Source organism: Hippocampus zosterae, chromosome 12 (assembly GCF_025434085.1).
Source record: "Hippocampus zosterae strain Florida chromosome 12, ASM2543408v3, whole genome shotgun sequence".
NCBI lineage: Eukaryota > Metazoa > Chordata > Actinopteri > Syngnathiformes > Syngnathidae > Hippocampus > Hippocampus zosterae.
The window spans coordinates 8,918,810-8,932,979 of NC_067462.1; the positions used below are offsets into that span (position 1 = coordinate 8,918,810).

Consider the following 14,170-nt stretch of genomic DNA (forward strand, 5'->3'; position numbering starts at 1 on the left):
GCCCCTATAACTTTTGTTTATGAGCCTCTGGGCGCGTTAGAACTGTGGGGGGGGGGGGGGGGGGAGAGCGAGAGAGATAGTGAGAAAGAGAGAGAGACTCTTTGTACCGGCTTGTTCGCGACCGACACATAACAAGACAGCAGAGAGTGCACTGCGAATCTGTTCTCCTGAGGATGTCACCAAGGTGGCGTTGGCTGTGGTTTACCTCAAGACCGTCGCAACAAAGACAAAAGTTGATGAGTCAAAGGAAATTGCAGGACTTCATGATGATGATGATAGACAGTTTGTCTTTCCATTTGATGTCTCAGAAAGCGGAAACATAAGACATGCTGATCAGAGCATCTTGTGACAAAAATCACATTTTCATTTTGTATATATACCGGTATGTCACAATGCAGTCATCTAAAATCGAATAAGTTGTGCCTCCGTGACAGTTTGGAATTCATATTGTACATAGTATCAAAGGCCAAAACATTTGGTACACTTGGTCCTACTTATATTGGGTGTTCTTAAAGTCACTATGCCATTATATTTTTATTAACAGAGATATTTCAAGGGAAAATACATTCAGGAACCTCTTGTAATCTATCATAAAACACGTCCGTTAATAAAAATAAAGAAAAAAAGTGCTCAATGACTATAAGAACACAGTGTAGTAACACCCAATTTGACAATATACATATCAAACAATCTGCGGGGCAAAAAAATATTAAGGGCCGTTTGTTTCGGACAGTGATTCTCACAATGTAATATTTTGACCTCTTGTGACGCACGGGCTCCATCAAGTGGTTTGCATAGGAAACACTGCCTGAACACCATTCAATTGTATTTAACTTTTTAGTACAATTGACACATTTAACCTTTAAATAAAAACAATACAGTTTATTTGTAAAGTTACTGTGGTGATAACACCCAGTGAAAAGCGGATGGGTACGTGTCACATTTCTGCAGAAAGTAAAGGGGTTTGGAAATAGATATATACATATGTATACAATATGTATTACTCTTCGAGTGCTCAACCAACATTGAAGACATCCAATACACAAAGTTACGCACCATGTACTGTATATCAAACATAACTGCGTCCGATGTATTCTTGTAAAAGCTCGACGTGATTTTCTCTCAAGGTTTCCCAAGTGCATTTTCTACTTTGGTTAACAAAGCACAAGAGTAGTGGGATTAGTCAAAACTGGTGCTAGTACCCTTTTGCTTATTTTTTGGGGGGTGGGAGGGGGGGGCACATCATGAGTTATAAATGGAGTTGACACGTTGAACGTAGCTGGCGTAAGGCTCCACTTCCTCGACGCTCTCTGTCTGGAAAAAAAAAACAGACAAAAAGTCATTATCGAAACATAAAAGTGTGCTCGAAAAAGGAAAAGAAACTTAACCTCAAGAGAAAGGAACAACTCAAAAACACCTACAGGTTCAGATTTGGTTGACAAGCGGCGTCTGTGAAAGGGAACAGAATTGTTCAAGATGTAAGGAACAATTTAGTCACAAAAAAAAAGGTGAAATAAAAGGGACAAATAACAGAATTGTAGAACGTCAATGAAGTAGCTTGTAGATGCTCACCTAAGCGTGATTCGCTTCTTGTATATAAAGAATGAGAATGCAGCCAGGACTATTAAGACTGATGCAACTACAAGGCACACTGTAGTATTGGGAAGACCTGAGGAGCAAAACAAAAGAAAATGTACTAGAAGTTGAATTTTCAAAAAAAAGGGAAAACAGGATATCAGTCTGTGAAGTTAATTGCACCATTTGGGAAGCATTTTAATCCATTTTTAATCCTTTGATTCTACATTTTACAGCAATTTTGAATGTAACTTAAAAAATCTGTTGACGGAAATAGTGGTTTTACTCCAAATTTGGCACTTAGTTTTTAGTATTAGTTTTATATTTAGGTGCGGGACAAAAAAAACTAAAACAAAGGTTGTGTTGTGCAATAAAAGTAAATTTTAATTCATTAACAATTGTTTGGTAGTCACTTATCGACATTGAATGTAACAAACGAAATGTCCTGCACTCTCTTCCGTAGCATCTTTGGCACCAAAAAAAAAAATCTACCCACAAACCTTTTCGGTGCTTTGGTACCAACATCTTCTCTGCTGGCCAGAATGGATGTTTGATGATGCATGTCGCGTTCTTCACGCCCTCGGGTAGTTTCAGGCGGCTTTCTACAAAGAACAATCCACCGGAAGTCCAGTGCTTCTCGGCGGCGGACGCATTCTTGGCGTGGCGCCACATGACGGCGGCGGCCGGCTTTCCTCCCTCGGCTGTGCAGACGGCCTCCGTGCTGTTGTCATCCCTCGGCTCCAACCAGGACGAGATACGAGGAGGAACTGGAACAGAAGAATTGACACGACCATACTTTTAAATAGGTAGGGGCCCGGAGCAGGTTGATGCCATCAAAGGGTTATTTGTATAATCTGAAATGTGGAATTAAAAAAAACCCTAACAAACAAAACAAAACAAAGGAAAATCCACGTGTTATTTTTCAAGATATCACTTTTTTGGAAAAATAAAATAAAAAATAAAATAAAGAACTGGGCTGTTTTTGCATTACGGCCTTTTTTTAAATTGTTCTTTACAACTTGTACCAAATTTTTCATTAAATTTTTTTAAAAAACATTTTTATAGTCGGGCGGCCCCATGGGCCAGTGGTTAGTGCGTTGACCTCACAGTGCAGAGGTCGTGGGTTCATCGTGCGGATGGTGGTTTGTCTAAGTGTGCCCTGCGATTGGCTGGCAACCGGTTCAGGGTGTCCCCGCCTACTGCCCGGTTGGGATAGGCTCCAGCACCTGCCCCGACCCTTGTGAGGATGAAGCAGTTCGGTAAATGAATGAATGAATTTTGCTAAGTAGTATTCCACCCAACGAGTCACTACGGTGGACAGTTATCAGGTTATCATTATTGGTGCATGAAAGGTTTAAAGTTTCTTGTAACATTTCAACTTCTTTTCTTCTTCTTCAAAAAAAGAATTTTTCAACAACACAGTTTCTCCTCATAAATTACAATTTGTACTTTTGTTTTACACAATTATGACTTCTATGGCTCCCAAAATCGCTTTTTAAAAATGCTTTTTTGACAACATTTCAACATTTGTCTTGAAGAAATCAGTACTTTGAGTGAAACGACAATTTTTTTTTCTCACTAAAACAATGTGACATTTTCAGGTGTGTAAACTCATACAGTAGCTTTTTTGCAATATTACTCCTTTTTTTGGTAACATTATGACTTTTTCATTCAATTTTAAATTGTTTTACATTCCAAATGTTGCCCGATGTGGAAATTTGTGCTCGGTCGCACCTGTGATGGACACGCTGATGTTACAGGTGTGGGATCCTCCAAGGAAAGCCGTTTCGCACCTGTACATGCCCACGTCGCGCTCGGAAAAGTTGGGGATGTGCAGGTAGAAGTGGGACTCGGAGACTTTGCGCAGAGACTTGCCATCGGCGCAGGTGTCAAGCACTCCACTTTTGATCAAGCTGTTGCCCACCTGACACTGTTTGTGTCCCGCCAGGTCAACTTTCCAGATGACGTACATCAACTTTCCCCACGACACGTCGGTGCAGTTTAGCTTCACCTCGCTGCCCACATTGAAACATAAGTGGACCACTGTCAAAAGAAATAAGAAACAATCATTTATATATTTGCAAGAGTTGAATTTTGGATACCATCGGCTTGTGCAGTTAGAAGTGGAGAGACTGAATTCACTGGAAATCCGTATAGAGTTCACTGCTTGCTGATTCATAGAGACAGGGCGAGCATCGGTTGGCTTCTTCAATGGAACGTCTTGCGTTGCCTTTGCCTCTTTCACTCTTCTTTCCGCTGACATTCTGACTCATAACTGCACTGCATCTAAGCCACCGATTTGCGGTGCATATAGTACAGGGGTGCCCCATTACGTCGATCCTGATCTACCGGTAGATCTAAGACAGGTCCCAGGTAGATCTGAGGAGTGTCGAGGAGAAAAAAAACAAACAACCATTTGTGTGCTTTGTACATGTTAGTCATATATTTTTTGTGTTAATGTACGCTGCACCATAATCATCCTATCAGTCTTCTTCACAAAAAAAAGACAATTAAAAAAAAATAAAATAAAGCAGGTAAATCTTGAATTTGCGGTGGTGTCGTGATTACTTCACCGGAAGTTGTTAGCGCTCAGCAGTCTTTTATCGTCATTATTCTCATTCAGAGTTTGCTTCGTGTGCAATGCACCGAGGCCACGGGCAAAGAATAAGAATCTAGAGGGCCGAGGGAAGCACTTTAAAACAGTACGTGTGAGCTACGATAGTTAACAGGCTGCAAAAGTACATCACATGTCTCAGTTTCAGGCTGTTTATCATCATAGCGTGCATGTGTGTGTGTGTGTGTGTGTGTGTGTGCGTGTGTGTGTGTGTGTGTGTGTGTGTGTGCCGGTAAGGGTAGATCCCGGGAGGTTAGTTGATCGAAAAGTAGATCTTCGGTCCAAAAAGTTTGGGCACCCCTGATATAGTACATACACTTCTATTTTTTTTAAAAAGGTGGGGAGGTTTAGTTAATAACCTCTCTGGCCATGTGAAAATAATTGCGGAATAGAAAACAGCAACAAAAAAAGTGACAATAAAAAAATAGTAATACTTATAAATGGCATTGATGATGTATAAATGACATGAGAATTTTTTTAAAAAACATCTGAAAAATAAAACTAACAATAAAATAGAGTACAAAACATGCATTCATTCAAAAAATGAAACTATAAAACGAATGAATAAATCTAACACGCATATCAAATTGGTATACTCTGAAGAAATGATGAACAATCTAAAAAGAAAAACCCAACACTGTTACAAAAAAAATGAATGAACCGAATACGAATAAAATACATTCTAAATATATATTTTTTAAAAACACAAAAATTAACTGGTCCAAAAATGTAAGAATAAAAAAATAATACTGACAATACTCTTGACAAATAAACACGTCTCGGGTAGTTTAAAGATAGAACAATGTTGTCTGTGTCACTGAAAGGAGGTTGAAAATTAATTGCATTTTTTTCCCCACGATATGAGGAAGCAATTATTCTGTATTTGTTTACAATGTCAGAGGAAGAAAGACTCAAATATTTTTAACTGTCTGCTATTTTATTTGGCTCAGTTTCTGTCAAGTGCCTGAATGCAACAACAGGTGATTCCCTTTATTGATATCGACTCTGTGGATGCCTGCAGACTCATTTGGGATATTTATACCTCTCTTTATAGCATGTAAAATAAAACAAACTCTGAAATGAACATTTATCCAAGAAGTTTAAAAAAATATATTCAACTGATACCTAGATTGCAACTATTACACACCTGAGTCGTGGGTCCATGCTTGGCACAGCAACGAGAGAATGACAGCAAAAACTCCAGTCGGCTCCCTCATTTTCAGCGATCCACACGACTTTTAAACCATCTTTTATCGACTGAACCAGCTTCTGGTTAAGGAGTGATGCAGCTCTTCCAAACCACAGAGAGCATTGTCAAGGCACAAGCAGCCTGTGGTCAAGTGTGCTAATCCCTCCCTCCCTTCTTCCTCCACCACAAACATCATCATGTGATCACAGGAAGTTGACTGCAGCTCTTTATAGAAAACCGTACTGCATTTCTTTATTCAAATTGCTTCGGGGATATGTGATGACTCTGTTTTTGGTGTACTGTGCATAATCGAATGGCTCATTTGAACAAGGCTCTGAGTTTCCAAACAGTCGTAGAGAACCAGGACACACTCTGAGCATATTTCGGAACGTTTCCCTTATCAGTCTTTAGGAGCGCTTTTTGTGATTAAGTTGCTATGTGTTAGGTTTTCCGCTGTTCGACTGTTAGCATTTTGGCCAGCCTAATTTAAAGTACAGTACCAGACTACAAATCTTGATCAGTCTGTCTTAGTCGGCTACTCATTTTGCTGCAGTGCTAATGTTCGCATATCAACTGTATAGCATTTGATTGATCAATTCTCCTTCAAAATTCATAACTCTGCCTTCAGGTTGCTATCTTGCTATCCGATGGCATGTTAGCATTTTGTCAATTGGCATAATTACCTGACTGAAGAACATGTAAAATCCTGATAACTAGCACGCGGGGTTCTAGCTTGCTGTATGTTAGCATGTGAGCAATTTATCAATTTTCAGTTGAAATAGTACTCAAATAAAGTATAAGACGTAAAATATTATCGAGTTGACTGGGTGCCTTCTCTGCCCAGGTTGCTAGCTTGTTTTCTCAGCAGGCATTAGCATGTCCTCAAAGTAACATTATGAGTCAAATGAGTCACATGTAGCTGTTGGTGTATAAGCGCTGCCAATAAAGTCACACTTACACAAAGTGATGAAACCACTTGCTCTAAGTATGAACTCACCATTTGTTATCAGCAGTTTCATCACATAGGAAATATGAATCATAATTCAGCAATTCGTCATGGTGCACTTTGTCCTTTTTGCTATGGAAAATAAATCAGACACACATGTCGGCAGTTTCTGTGCAGCAAGAAGTGAGAGAAGGGCACTGGAAAAGTCTTTTCATAACAGCCAAAATGACAAAAGGCATCTATTTTTTCTTTCCTCTGTTGAGATTTAATATTAACCGCACATCTTCCTAATTTTGAGCCTTCAGAGCTTCAGCTGACTGTGAGCTGGCATTCTTGTTTCGCAAGACATCATAGCTTTTCAGCTGCTTAGGTCAGCGTAATTTCCCCTGGGCCAAAAATAGGCGCTTTTCAAGTTGAGATATATTTGACTGATACAACATTGACACGCTTGTACAGCACTTTGTATGCAGTGATGGCTGTTTGAAAGTGCTCTATAAATACAGTTGAATTGAGTTGAGCTTATAGGAGTGTGTGCGTGTGCGTGTGTGTGTACTAAGACGGACATCCTGTTGATGTCAAAATGAACTTAAGGGTAATGCAATATGTTCTGGCAGATAACAAAATAGAAAGCACAATAGCCTTGATGTATTTTTCAGCTGTTAATTTTTCATTTCCTAATCTATAAAGGAATGTCAGACCTCAATGACACAGACTGACTATATTTTATTGGAAATATGTTTTTTTTAATCTTTTCAAAGTTGTTATAGTTTTAATCATTTTCTATTTAGCAACCAAGAAACGTTTATTGATTGGTTAACCTTTGCCGAGGTGCATTTTGGTAGTTGTAGTTGTGTAACCCTCTTTGACGTTCTTTGTAAATGACAGCTTTATTTTCGAGTAAAAACGCACATCTCAATTCAGAAATGAAAGCCATGCGACATGTTTCATCTCACTTTGATGAAGAATTTTTCGAATTGCCTTTGCATGGTGCCAATTCAAACGCAACCCATTTTTTGTTCAAGTTTACCGTTTCCATGGTTACAGCGAGGCTGCGCTAGTCGTTGCTATCTCAGGATGCACCGCGCACGAAAAGAAACTCTTTGTTCTCACATGGCAAACTAAAGAAGCACGTGTCTAAAAATAGCTTTACACGATTTGACACAAGACATTGACATATTTACATGTGATATATACATTTTCCCAAGGCTAGTGACGTCATAGAGGACGTAAACTATTGTGAAGCGTGTACTCCTAAAATCATTACTTCACATTGAGACTACACTAGAGTCGTTTGCGGCAAACGCCAGTTGCGAGATTTTGTTGGTAAAATTAATATTTAAAATGACAACCGTCACGCATACCATTCCCAAGCCGATTGACGCCAGAGTTGTGAAACGAGAGCGTCTATATGATTACTTGTATGGTAAGTCATGTACGTTTATTTTGCTAGCTAGCTCGTTTGGGGGACGTAGCTTTCCTAGTTGTAATAAATGTCACTTTTGTCCCGCAGAGCCGATATACTTCGTTTCTTCGGAAGTCGACCATGTCAAGTCCAGTTATAAGAGTTTTAAGGAGCGAGTTGTAAGTAAACGGCACTAGTTATTAATAAATAGTAAATATCTCCACAGAATCATTCCTCATTCCCATTTTTTTAAATACAATTATTTAAAAAAACAGTGTCTCACTTGTAATGATTTGATCATATTCATTTTATACATTTCTCAATGTATCCTTATTTATAGAACACTTTAAAAAAGCAGCAACAAATAGGTGCACCTTAAGATCAAGCACAAAACATAAAATGAAGAAATTCCAACAACAAAAAGATTCTTCTTTAAAAACAAAATGAGTTATGATGTGGTTATGATTATTATTTCACATGCTTTCTCCTTCAGATTGTATTCATTTTTTGGTGTAAATTTCTTTACCTCGTGTAATTTTGTGGATATTTTCTCAGTATTTACATGAATAATAATAATAATTTTTATATTTGTATTATTTTAAGTCATATGCTGTAATTATTTATAATTGACACATGATATTGCAGAAGTACAGTTATCTTTACACTCCTAATGACCTCTTCCCCGACTTAGGAGAACCAACATAGATGACTCGATCTGTTCTATGTTTATACACAGAGAAAATTGCCCGAGTTTGAAACCATGTTCAACAATGCAAGGGTCACCTTTCGTCTGGACCCCTCCGATCCACTGCCAGATTCTGTGGACCGTCGCTGGCGTGGCAACGCAGAACAACGACAGCAGGCCCTACAGCAACTGGCTGGGTAACACAAACATACACAGATACGCAGATTGTATTTTACCGTTAAAAAGTTAGGTGATTGTCATTCATGATTGTCTTCACTGACAGATTTATTCCAAATATTCAGCCCATGATGAAAAAAAGAGAAACAAGTCAGCCGAGTGGAGCTGATCGCTGGAAATATTTTAAAAGGTTTGAACTTTGCTCGCTCAGAAACGCCAAATGTAACATACATTCTCTGGCCATTTCATCAAGTACGCGTTACAACAGGTTCCATGACAAGAGCGATATCAGAACTTCTGCTTTCACAAAGATAACGATGCCCCATTAAAAAAAAGAAAAAATAGTATGTCAGACAGGTATTAATTAAACAATAATCTGTTAATTATTGTGTATTTGCAATGCTTGTACATGTGCACTGCTTTGTGATGTGGAAATGAAGCTTCAAGATGCTTCACGAACCAGTTCTATTTTTTTTTTACTCATCTGGATGGCACTGTTGCTTTAAAGAAAAGGGCTTAAAATGGCTTTTGGCCCTACGTTGAACAGAGTGCCATCTAAATAGATATCCACTGACATTGTTGGAAAATCATTAAAAATATATCTGAACGTTGTTATAGCCTCCATTGCTCAAGCGCCTGGCTTCCTGTACATAAGCCGCATGGTTAAGCCACATAGATTAAGGGTAAATATATGTTTTGTAAAAAAAAAAAAAAAAACATATTTGAGGCACGTGAATCGATTAAAACTCGCCAAGGCTTACATTCAAGATTCTTGAAGTGATTTTTTTTCCTGCAGCCTCAATAAATAATTTTTTTTAAAGATTTGTTGTGCAAATCATGTGCGTAATCCGCTCAGGGGACCCGGAACAGGAAAGAAGTCGAAAGTAATTTCTTAGTCATGTACGTAATAAAGTGACCAGTGAATGTGCAATGCACACTTGAAGTGGACCATGATGAAACCTGAGAAAAAGGACTGATCATGTTTCACTCTGCGGGACTCCATTGTGCTTCTTCCAGGCCTCTTCCATATGTGCAACAGATTCCCTTGGATGTGAATCGTGATAGTTATCAGTAAGTTCAACACGCACACTGTTATTTTTTTTAATTTGATCTTTTCTGAGGAGTTTCCTCTTTTCCACCCTCATCAGAGAGGAGTTAGAAGCCACCGGCAGACATGCTGGCGGCGTTCCCACCCATTTCACTGTGGCAGTGCAGACAGACTACAGGGAGAGCGAAGCACAGACGGACCCGTACACCCCGGACTATTTGCTACACACCGGAACCACCCCTTCGGAGCTGCTGGCGGTGGCTTCTTTCACCTGGGGTATACGCGCACCAAACCGTGTCACCCTCCATTATTTATGTTGCCCATGCCTGCTTTAGAGCCATTCCTTCGATGTATCAGACTGTATTCAGCCCCTTTCCCATCAGAGCGAGGCCTGCCCGCAAGTATTGAAGAAGTGGAGATGATCGAGAGGGCGCGCGCTAGACGGGTCTGGGAGGCTAGGCTTCCTGCACTCAATGACCCAAATCTTCTGCGCAAAAGGAGGCGGATGATGGAGGAAATGGAAGCTAAAGAGTGGGCCTTCAGAGAAGGAAAAATACAGAAGTAATGGCTTTTTATTGACTGATTTTCAATACCTTATTTTTTTTATTAATATTTAACGGCAATTTCTTGTTTATAAGAATTGTGTGGTTTTTTTTTTAACTCATTCACTCCCAAAGACGTTTTTAAACGTCTTTTCAGAGTTGGTCTAGAATTGGCTGGTACTGAATGAGTTAATTGTTTGTTTGTTTATTGAACATAATAATTGTGATAATACTTTGTAATTCTGATTGTTGTGGTGGCCCCACCCTTCCTTGATTGTATGAAGGGGAACCCAGCGTATCAGATGACAAACTATATATCGACTCTAAATATCCAAATATTCCATCCACACAACCCACGGTAACACTGTACAGTCATTTAATAATGGTGAGATTAGCAACAAATTAGCAACAAACTTTTTTTTGTTTTTTGTTTAATCAACTGCCATTAGCCATCTCGGACTCAGCACATTTGTCATCTGCAGGTTGCAGGACGCTCGTCTGGCCGTGCTGGAGGAGATGCTGCAGCAGAAGGACGAGGCCCAGGTGGCCTTGACCAAAGATCGACTAAACCACATCTACTCCAAGCTGCTCAAGGAAAAGGAGAACAAGCTCAACAAGGTGGACAAGGAACACATGAGATGTGAGACAAGAGCATCGCAGCAGTGAAACGAGTGCCGTTCAAACTTGTCTTTGACCGTGAACACTTTCGCCCCCCAAAAATCTGTATGCAGCAATGAGGAAGCTGGAGGCCAAGCGGAGGGACATGGAGGAGAATATCAAGCAGCTGGGCACTTGTAAGGACTACACCGTGTACTCCTCCCTGACGTGCGCCTCGCGAGCATGCGGCGACACCTTCGCCCTCAAGAAAACAGCAAGTCACGAATTTCAACGTCTGGAGACATACGACGGTGTGTATTGAAAATGTTTGTGTCGCTTTGGTTTGAGCCACGGGACGATTGTACTTTGAAACAGATTCAGATCCCAAATTTGAGCCGTAATCCAGATGCTAAACGCATTGTACAGTGCAAAACTGGGGGGGGGGGACTAAACTGATTGAATTTTGCTGAGAGCCTTGTTGCAATCCATGAATGAATGAATTTTGATCACGAGCTAAAAACCTTTCATAATAAAGGCATATCAACAAATATACCAATTTCAGTAAATTTCATATTTAGCTCCAGTGCAGCCCATGGAAATGTGATACAATAGAGATCCAATCGTTTTGCAAGACAGACGATCCATGCAAAGTTGTGAATGGTTAAATTTCAGCCCCCGTTGCGATATGAAAAATCAGAATGGATTTGGCTTCAATTTGGTGTCGTTTGGTCTGATCCGAGCACAAATGCCTTCATTTTTTAAATCCGATTCAAATCCAGAATCTGCATCCAACTATTTTATAACGTGAACTTAACAAAAAAAAGTTTTTGGGGTGCTGATATTTGCAGTGTAGTTTTTATTTTGAGCCAAGCACAAATTGCTTTGAACGGTCATCACCAGGCTTGCTGAATCGAATGCAGAGACCCACCCAAGAACTTCTCAAGCAGCTGAAGAAACAGTCCAAACACACACTTAAAACAGGCAAAGTCACCAAGCCCCCCGAGAGCAGAAGAAGCATTCTGTTGGAAAAGTACAAGGTTATTAAAAGAAATGCACATTTTGCACGCCTCCCCACGTCCCTGATCATCATCCGTGTTTGTGTAGAATATGAACGACGACATGGCAAAATATCTCATCAAGAAGGAAAAGCCCGCTCCTCGTCCTGTCACTCCCACTGTGGAGGGGCCGCCAGAGGCCAGTTCGCTTCTCTTGACACATGCGCACGTGGAAAAGTGACCATCTTATGTCTGACATTTGAATTGTCATGTTATTTTCTAGGGGGAAGAGGAGAAGGAGCTGGCAGTTATCCATTTGCAGAAACTGCTGAGGGGAAGGACCATCCAAACGGAGGTTTTTGTTTGCATGTCGCAACACCGAATGCAGCCTCATCCACATGCTGTGTTGCTGAGCTCTCTTATGCACCCGTGTGTCTGTGCGTGCGCGCGCAACCTATGCAGATATTCACTGGCAAAGAGAACCACTTGGACCTCATCAAGGAGATGAGGACGGCACACGCCCTCCGAGCAGAGGAGCAGCAGATGCAGAAGGCCGACAAAGAGATGGTCATGGCCCTCAAAGAGGAGAGAGACAAGCTGCGACTCAAGGTATTGCCACCAAAAAAAAAAAAAAAAAAAAACAGGTTGCTTTAAATAGGAAATTCAAATAATTGCTTCTCTAAGTGTTTCTACAAGAAAAGTAGTGCTTCAGCGCCATCTTGTGGCATTGTGGTGTCACAAAAAAGCTGTAAGAAAGCAGTGTACTTCACTCCACCCAGCGTACCTCTTCCACCCACAACCGTTTCTCCTTCCTTGGCAGAGGTCCCGCGAGGACGCCCTTCACGCTGCCGCCGTGGGTGCCGAGCTGGAATACGTGTTCGATACCCTCTCCAAGGAGCTGATCCGTCTGCAGGAGGAGCGTCGCATCCACGCCTTCACGCTGCTGGCCGAGCGGGAGCGTCTGAGGCGCGAGGCCGAGGAGAGCGGCAGGAGGCAAGCAGAGGAACGGCGCCGCAGGGAGGACGACCAGATCTTCCGAGAAGTACGTCTACTTGAGAAAGTCCTGCCAAGACGGATCGTGTCACGAGTGTGCGTGTGTGTGGTAGGTGGTCAAAGTCCACCAAGAGACGGTGGACTTGTACTTTGAAGACATCATCCTGGACACCATGGAAATCACGGCAGACCAGCAAGCCCGAGAGGAGATCCGCAGGGTGGCCAAGGAGGTCAACGACATCGCCTACGCCATCGAGGAGAGGTGACAGACTCCCGATAACACGTCTGAAAGATGTCGGTTTGCACAAAAACAACCAGAAAAAAAAAACATGTAATCGATTCTTTTTTTTTTTTTGCGCAAGCAGCCGCAACAACCTTCAGTCGGAGGAGATCGTGTCTGAGTTGGTCTACGGCTTCCTCATTCCTGAGGTGGAGAAGATCAGAGTCAGGGAGAGAGGTTTGTTGCCATCATTGAGAATATTGGCAGACACTTCGAAACAATGAAACAACTCAAGTTAGGAATGTAGAGGTGCACCTCAACGAATCTGAATATGGTCGAAAAGTTCATTTCCGTAGTTTAAGAAGTGAAATCCATTCAATAGATTTGTTTTAAAAATATTTCTGAGTCAGTTTCAAAGTAAGTACAAATAATGTTCTCATTTCTTCATGGTGAATTTATGTTTAGATGTAAGATTATAATCCCAAATTTATACGCACCGTTTGTGAAATGTACAAAATGCTACTTTGACATGCCCCGCCCCCTCCCACTGTCCTAGTGCACGAGAGGCAACGCAGACACCTGCTGGCGGTGCGCAGCATCGTGGAGGGCAACGCAAAGCCGCAGATCGTGGCCAGCACAATGGGCACCCCGCAGGTGACCCGCCCCTCCGATGTAGCCGCCCAGCAGTTCCTGGACGACATGCTGGTCCCGGGTCACAGGGGTGCCAAATAATCACGGTGGCCTAAAACCAAATCACAGATCATCTAGGATGAACGTAAAAGCTGAGGGTGATCTGAATATGAGCCACCGCACTTCACTTTCTTTGCCTACTTTGACGTCTACGGTAACCGAATCTAGAAAATCGACCATGAAAGGTAAATGACTGACTCACCAGGTTATTTGGACCTACTGTTTTCCGAGGCTTCTTTCCACTAGCGCTGCTTTCACTTTTCACCTGAAAAACTCAAGAGTGGCCTCAAACAGATTCACAATGGGACAAGTCATGTCAAATGTTTGAAATAAAATGGAAAGTTACAAATGGAGCAAATAAACCATAAGTAGTACAAGATGTGTGCACAAAATGTCAATTAAAAAAAATCTGCAAACATATTTGGCTTCCTTTCGCTCCTTTATGACACTTATTTACAGCAGTTGTTTTATGGTTAGAGTAGATTCTTATTTGTTTT

The 14,170-nt window shown here is 41.1% G+C and overlaps 2 protein-coding genes across 4 annotated transcripts; one reads left to right on the top strand and one right to left on the bottom strand.

The window, feature by feature from the left end:
- Positions 1-1,227: 1,227 nt before the first annotated feature.
- Positions 1,228-5,562, bottom strand: si:ch211-214p13.9 (cell surface glycoprotein CD200 receptor 1-A). Of its 2 annotated transcripts, none has more exons than XM_052082772.1 (6): positions 5,337-5,562; positions 3,310-3,618; positions 2,076-2,342; positions 1,573-1,669; positions 1,389-1,449; positions 1,228-1,314 (listed from the first exon to the last, which is right to left on the bottom strand). In XM_052082772.1, exons 1-6 carry the CDS (start codon positions 5,404-5,406, stop codon positions 1,243-1,245), a joined length of 876 nt encoding a protein of 291 aa, XP_051938732.1. In that variant the 5' UTR covers positions 5,407-5,562; the 3' UTR covers positions 1,228-1,242. The 2 variants fall into 2 exon arrangements, with proteins under 2 accessions (XP_051938732.1, XP_051938733.1); XM_052082773.1 differs by having other exon boundaries at positions 1,422-1,449; positions 5,337-5,560.
- A 1,897-nt stretch (positions 5,563-7,459) lies between these two features.
- Positions 7,460-14,124, top strand: cfap91 (cilia and flagella associated protein 91). 2 transcript variants are annotated; one of them, XM_052082752.1, is made up of 17 exons: positions 7,460-7,747; positions 7,835-7,905; positions 8,463-8,608; positions 8,695-8,778; positions 9,606-9,659; positions 9,737-9,912; positions 10,020-10,197; positions 10,661-10,818; positions 10,910-11,086; positions 11,676-11,812; positions 11,880-11,969; positions 12,054-12,125; positions 12,233-12,379; positions 12,591-12,812; positions 12,877-13,025; positions 13,129-13,220; positions 13,540-14,124. In XM_052082752.1, exons 1-17 carry the CDS (start codon positions 7,666-7,668, stop codon positions 13,713-13,715), a joined length of 2,211 nt encoding a protein of 736 aa, XP_051938712.1. In that variant the 5' UTR covers positions 7,460-7,665; the 3' UTR covers positions 13,716-14,124. The 2 variants fall into 2 exon arrangements, with proteins under 2 accessions (XP_051938712.1, XP_051938713.1); XM_052082753.1 differs by lacking the exon at positions 8,695-8,778.
- The last annotated feature ends 46 nt before the right edge of the window (positions 14,125-14,170 follow it).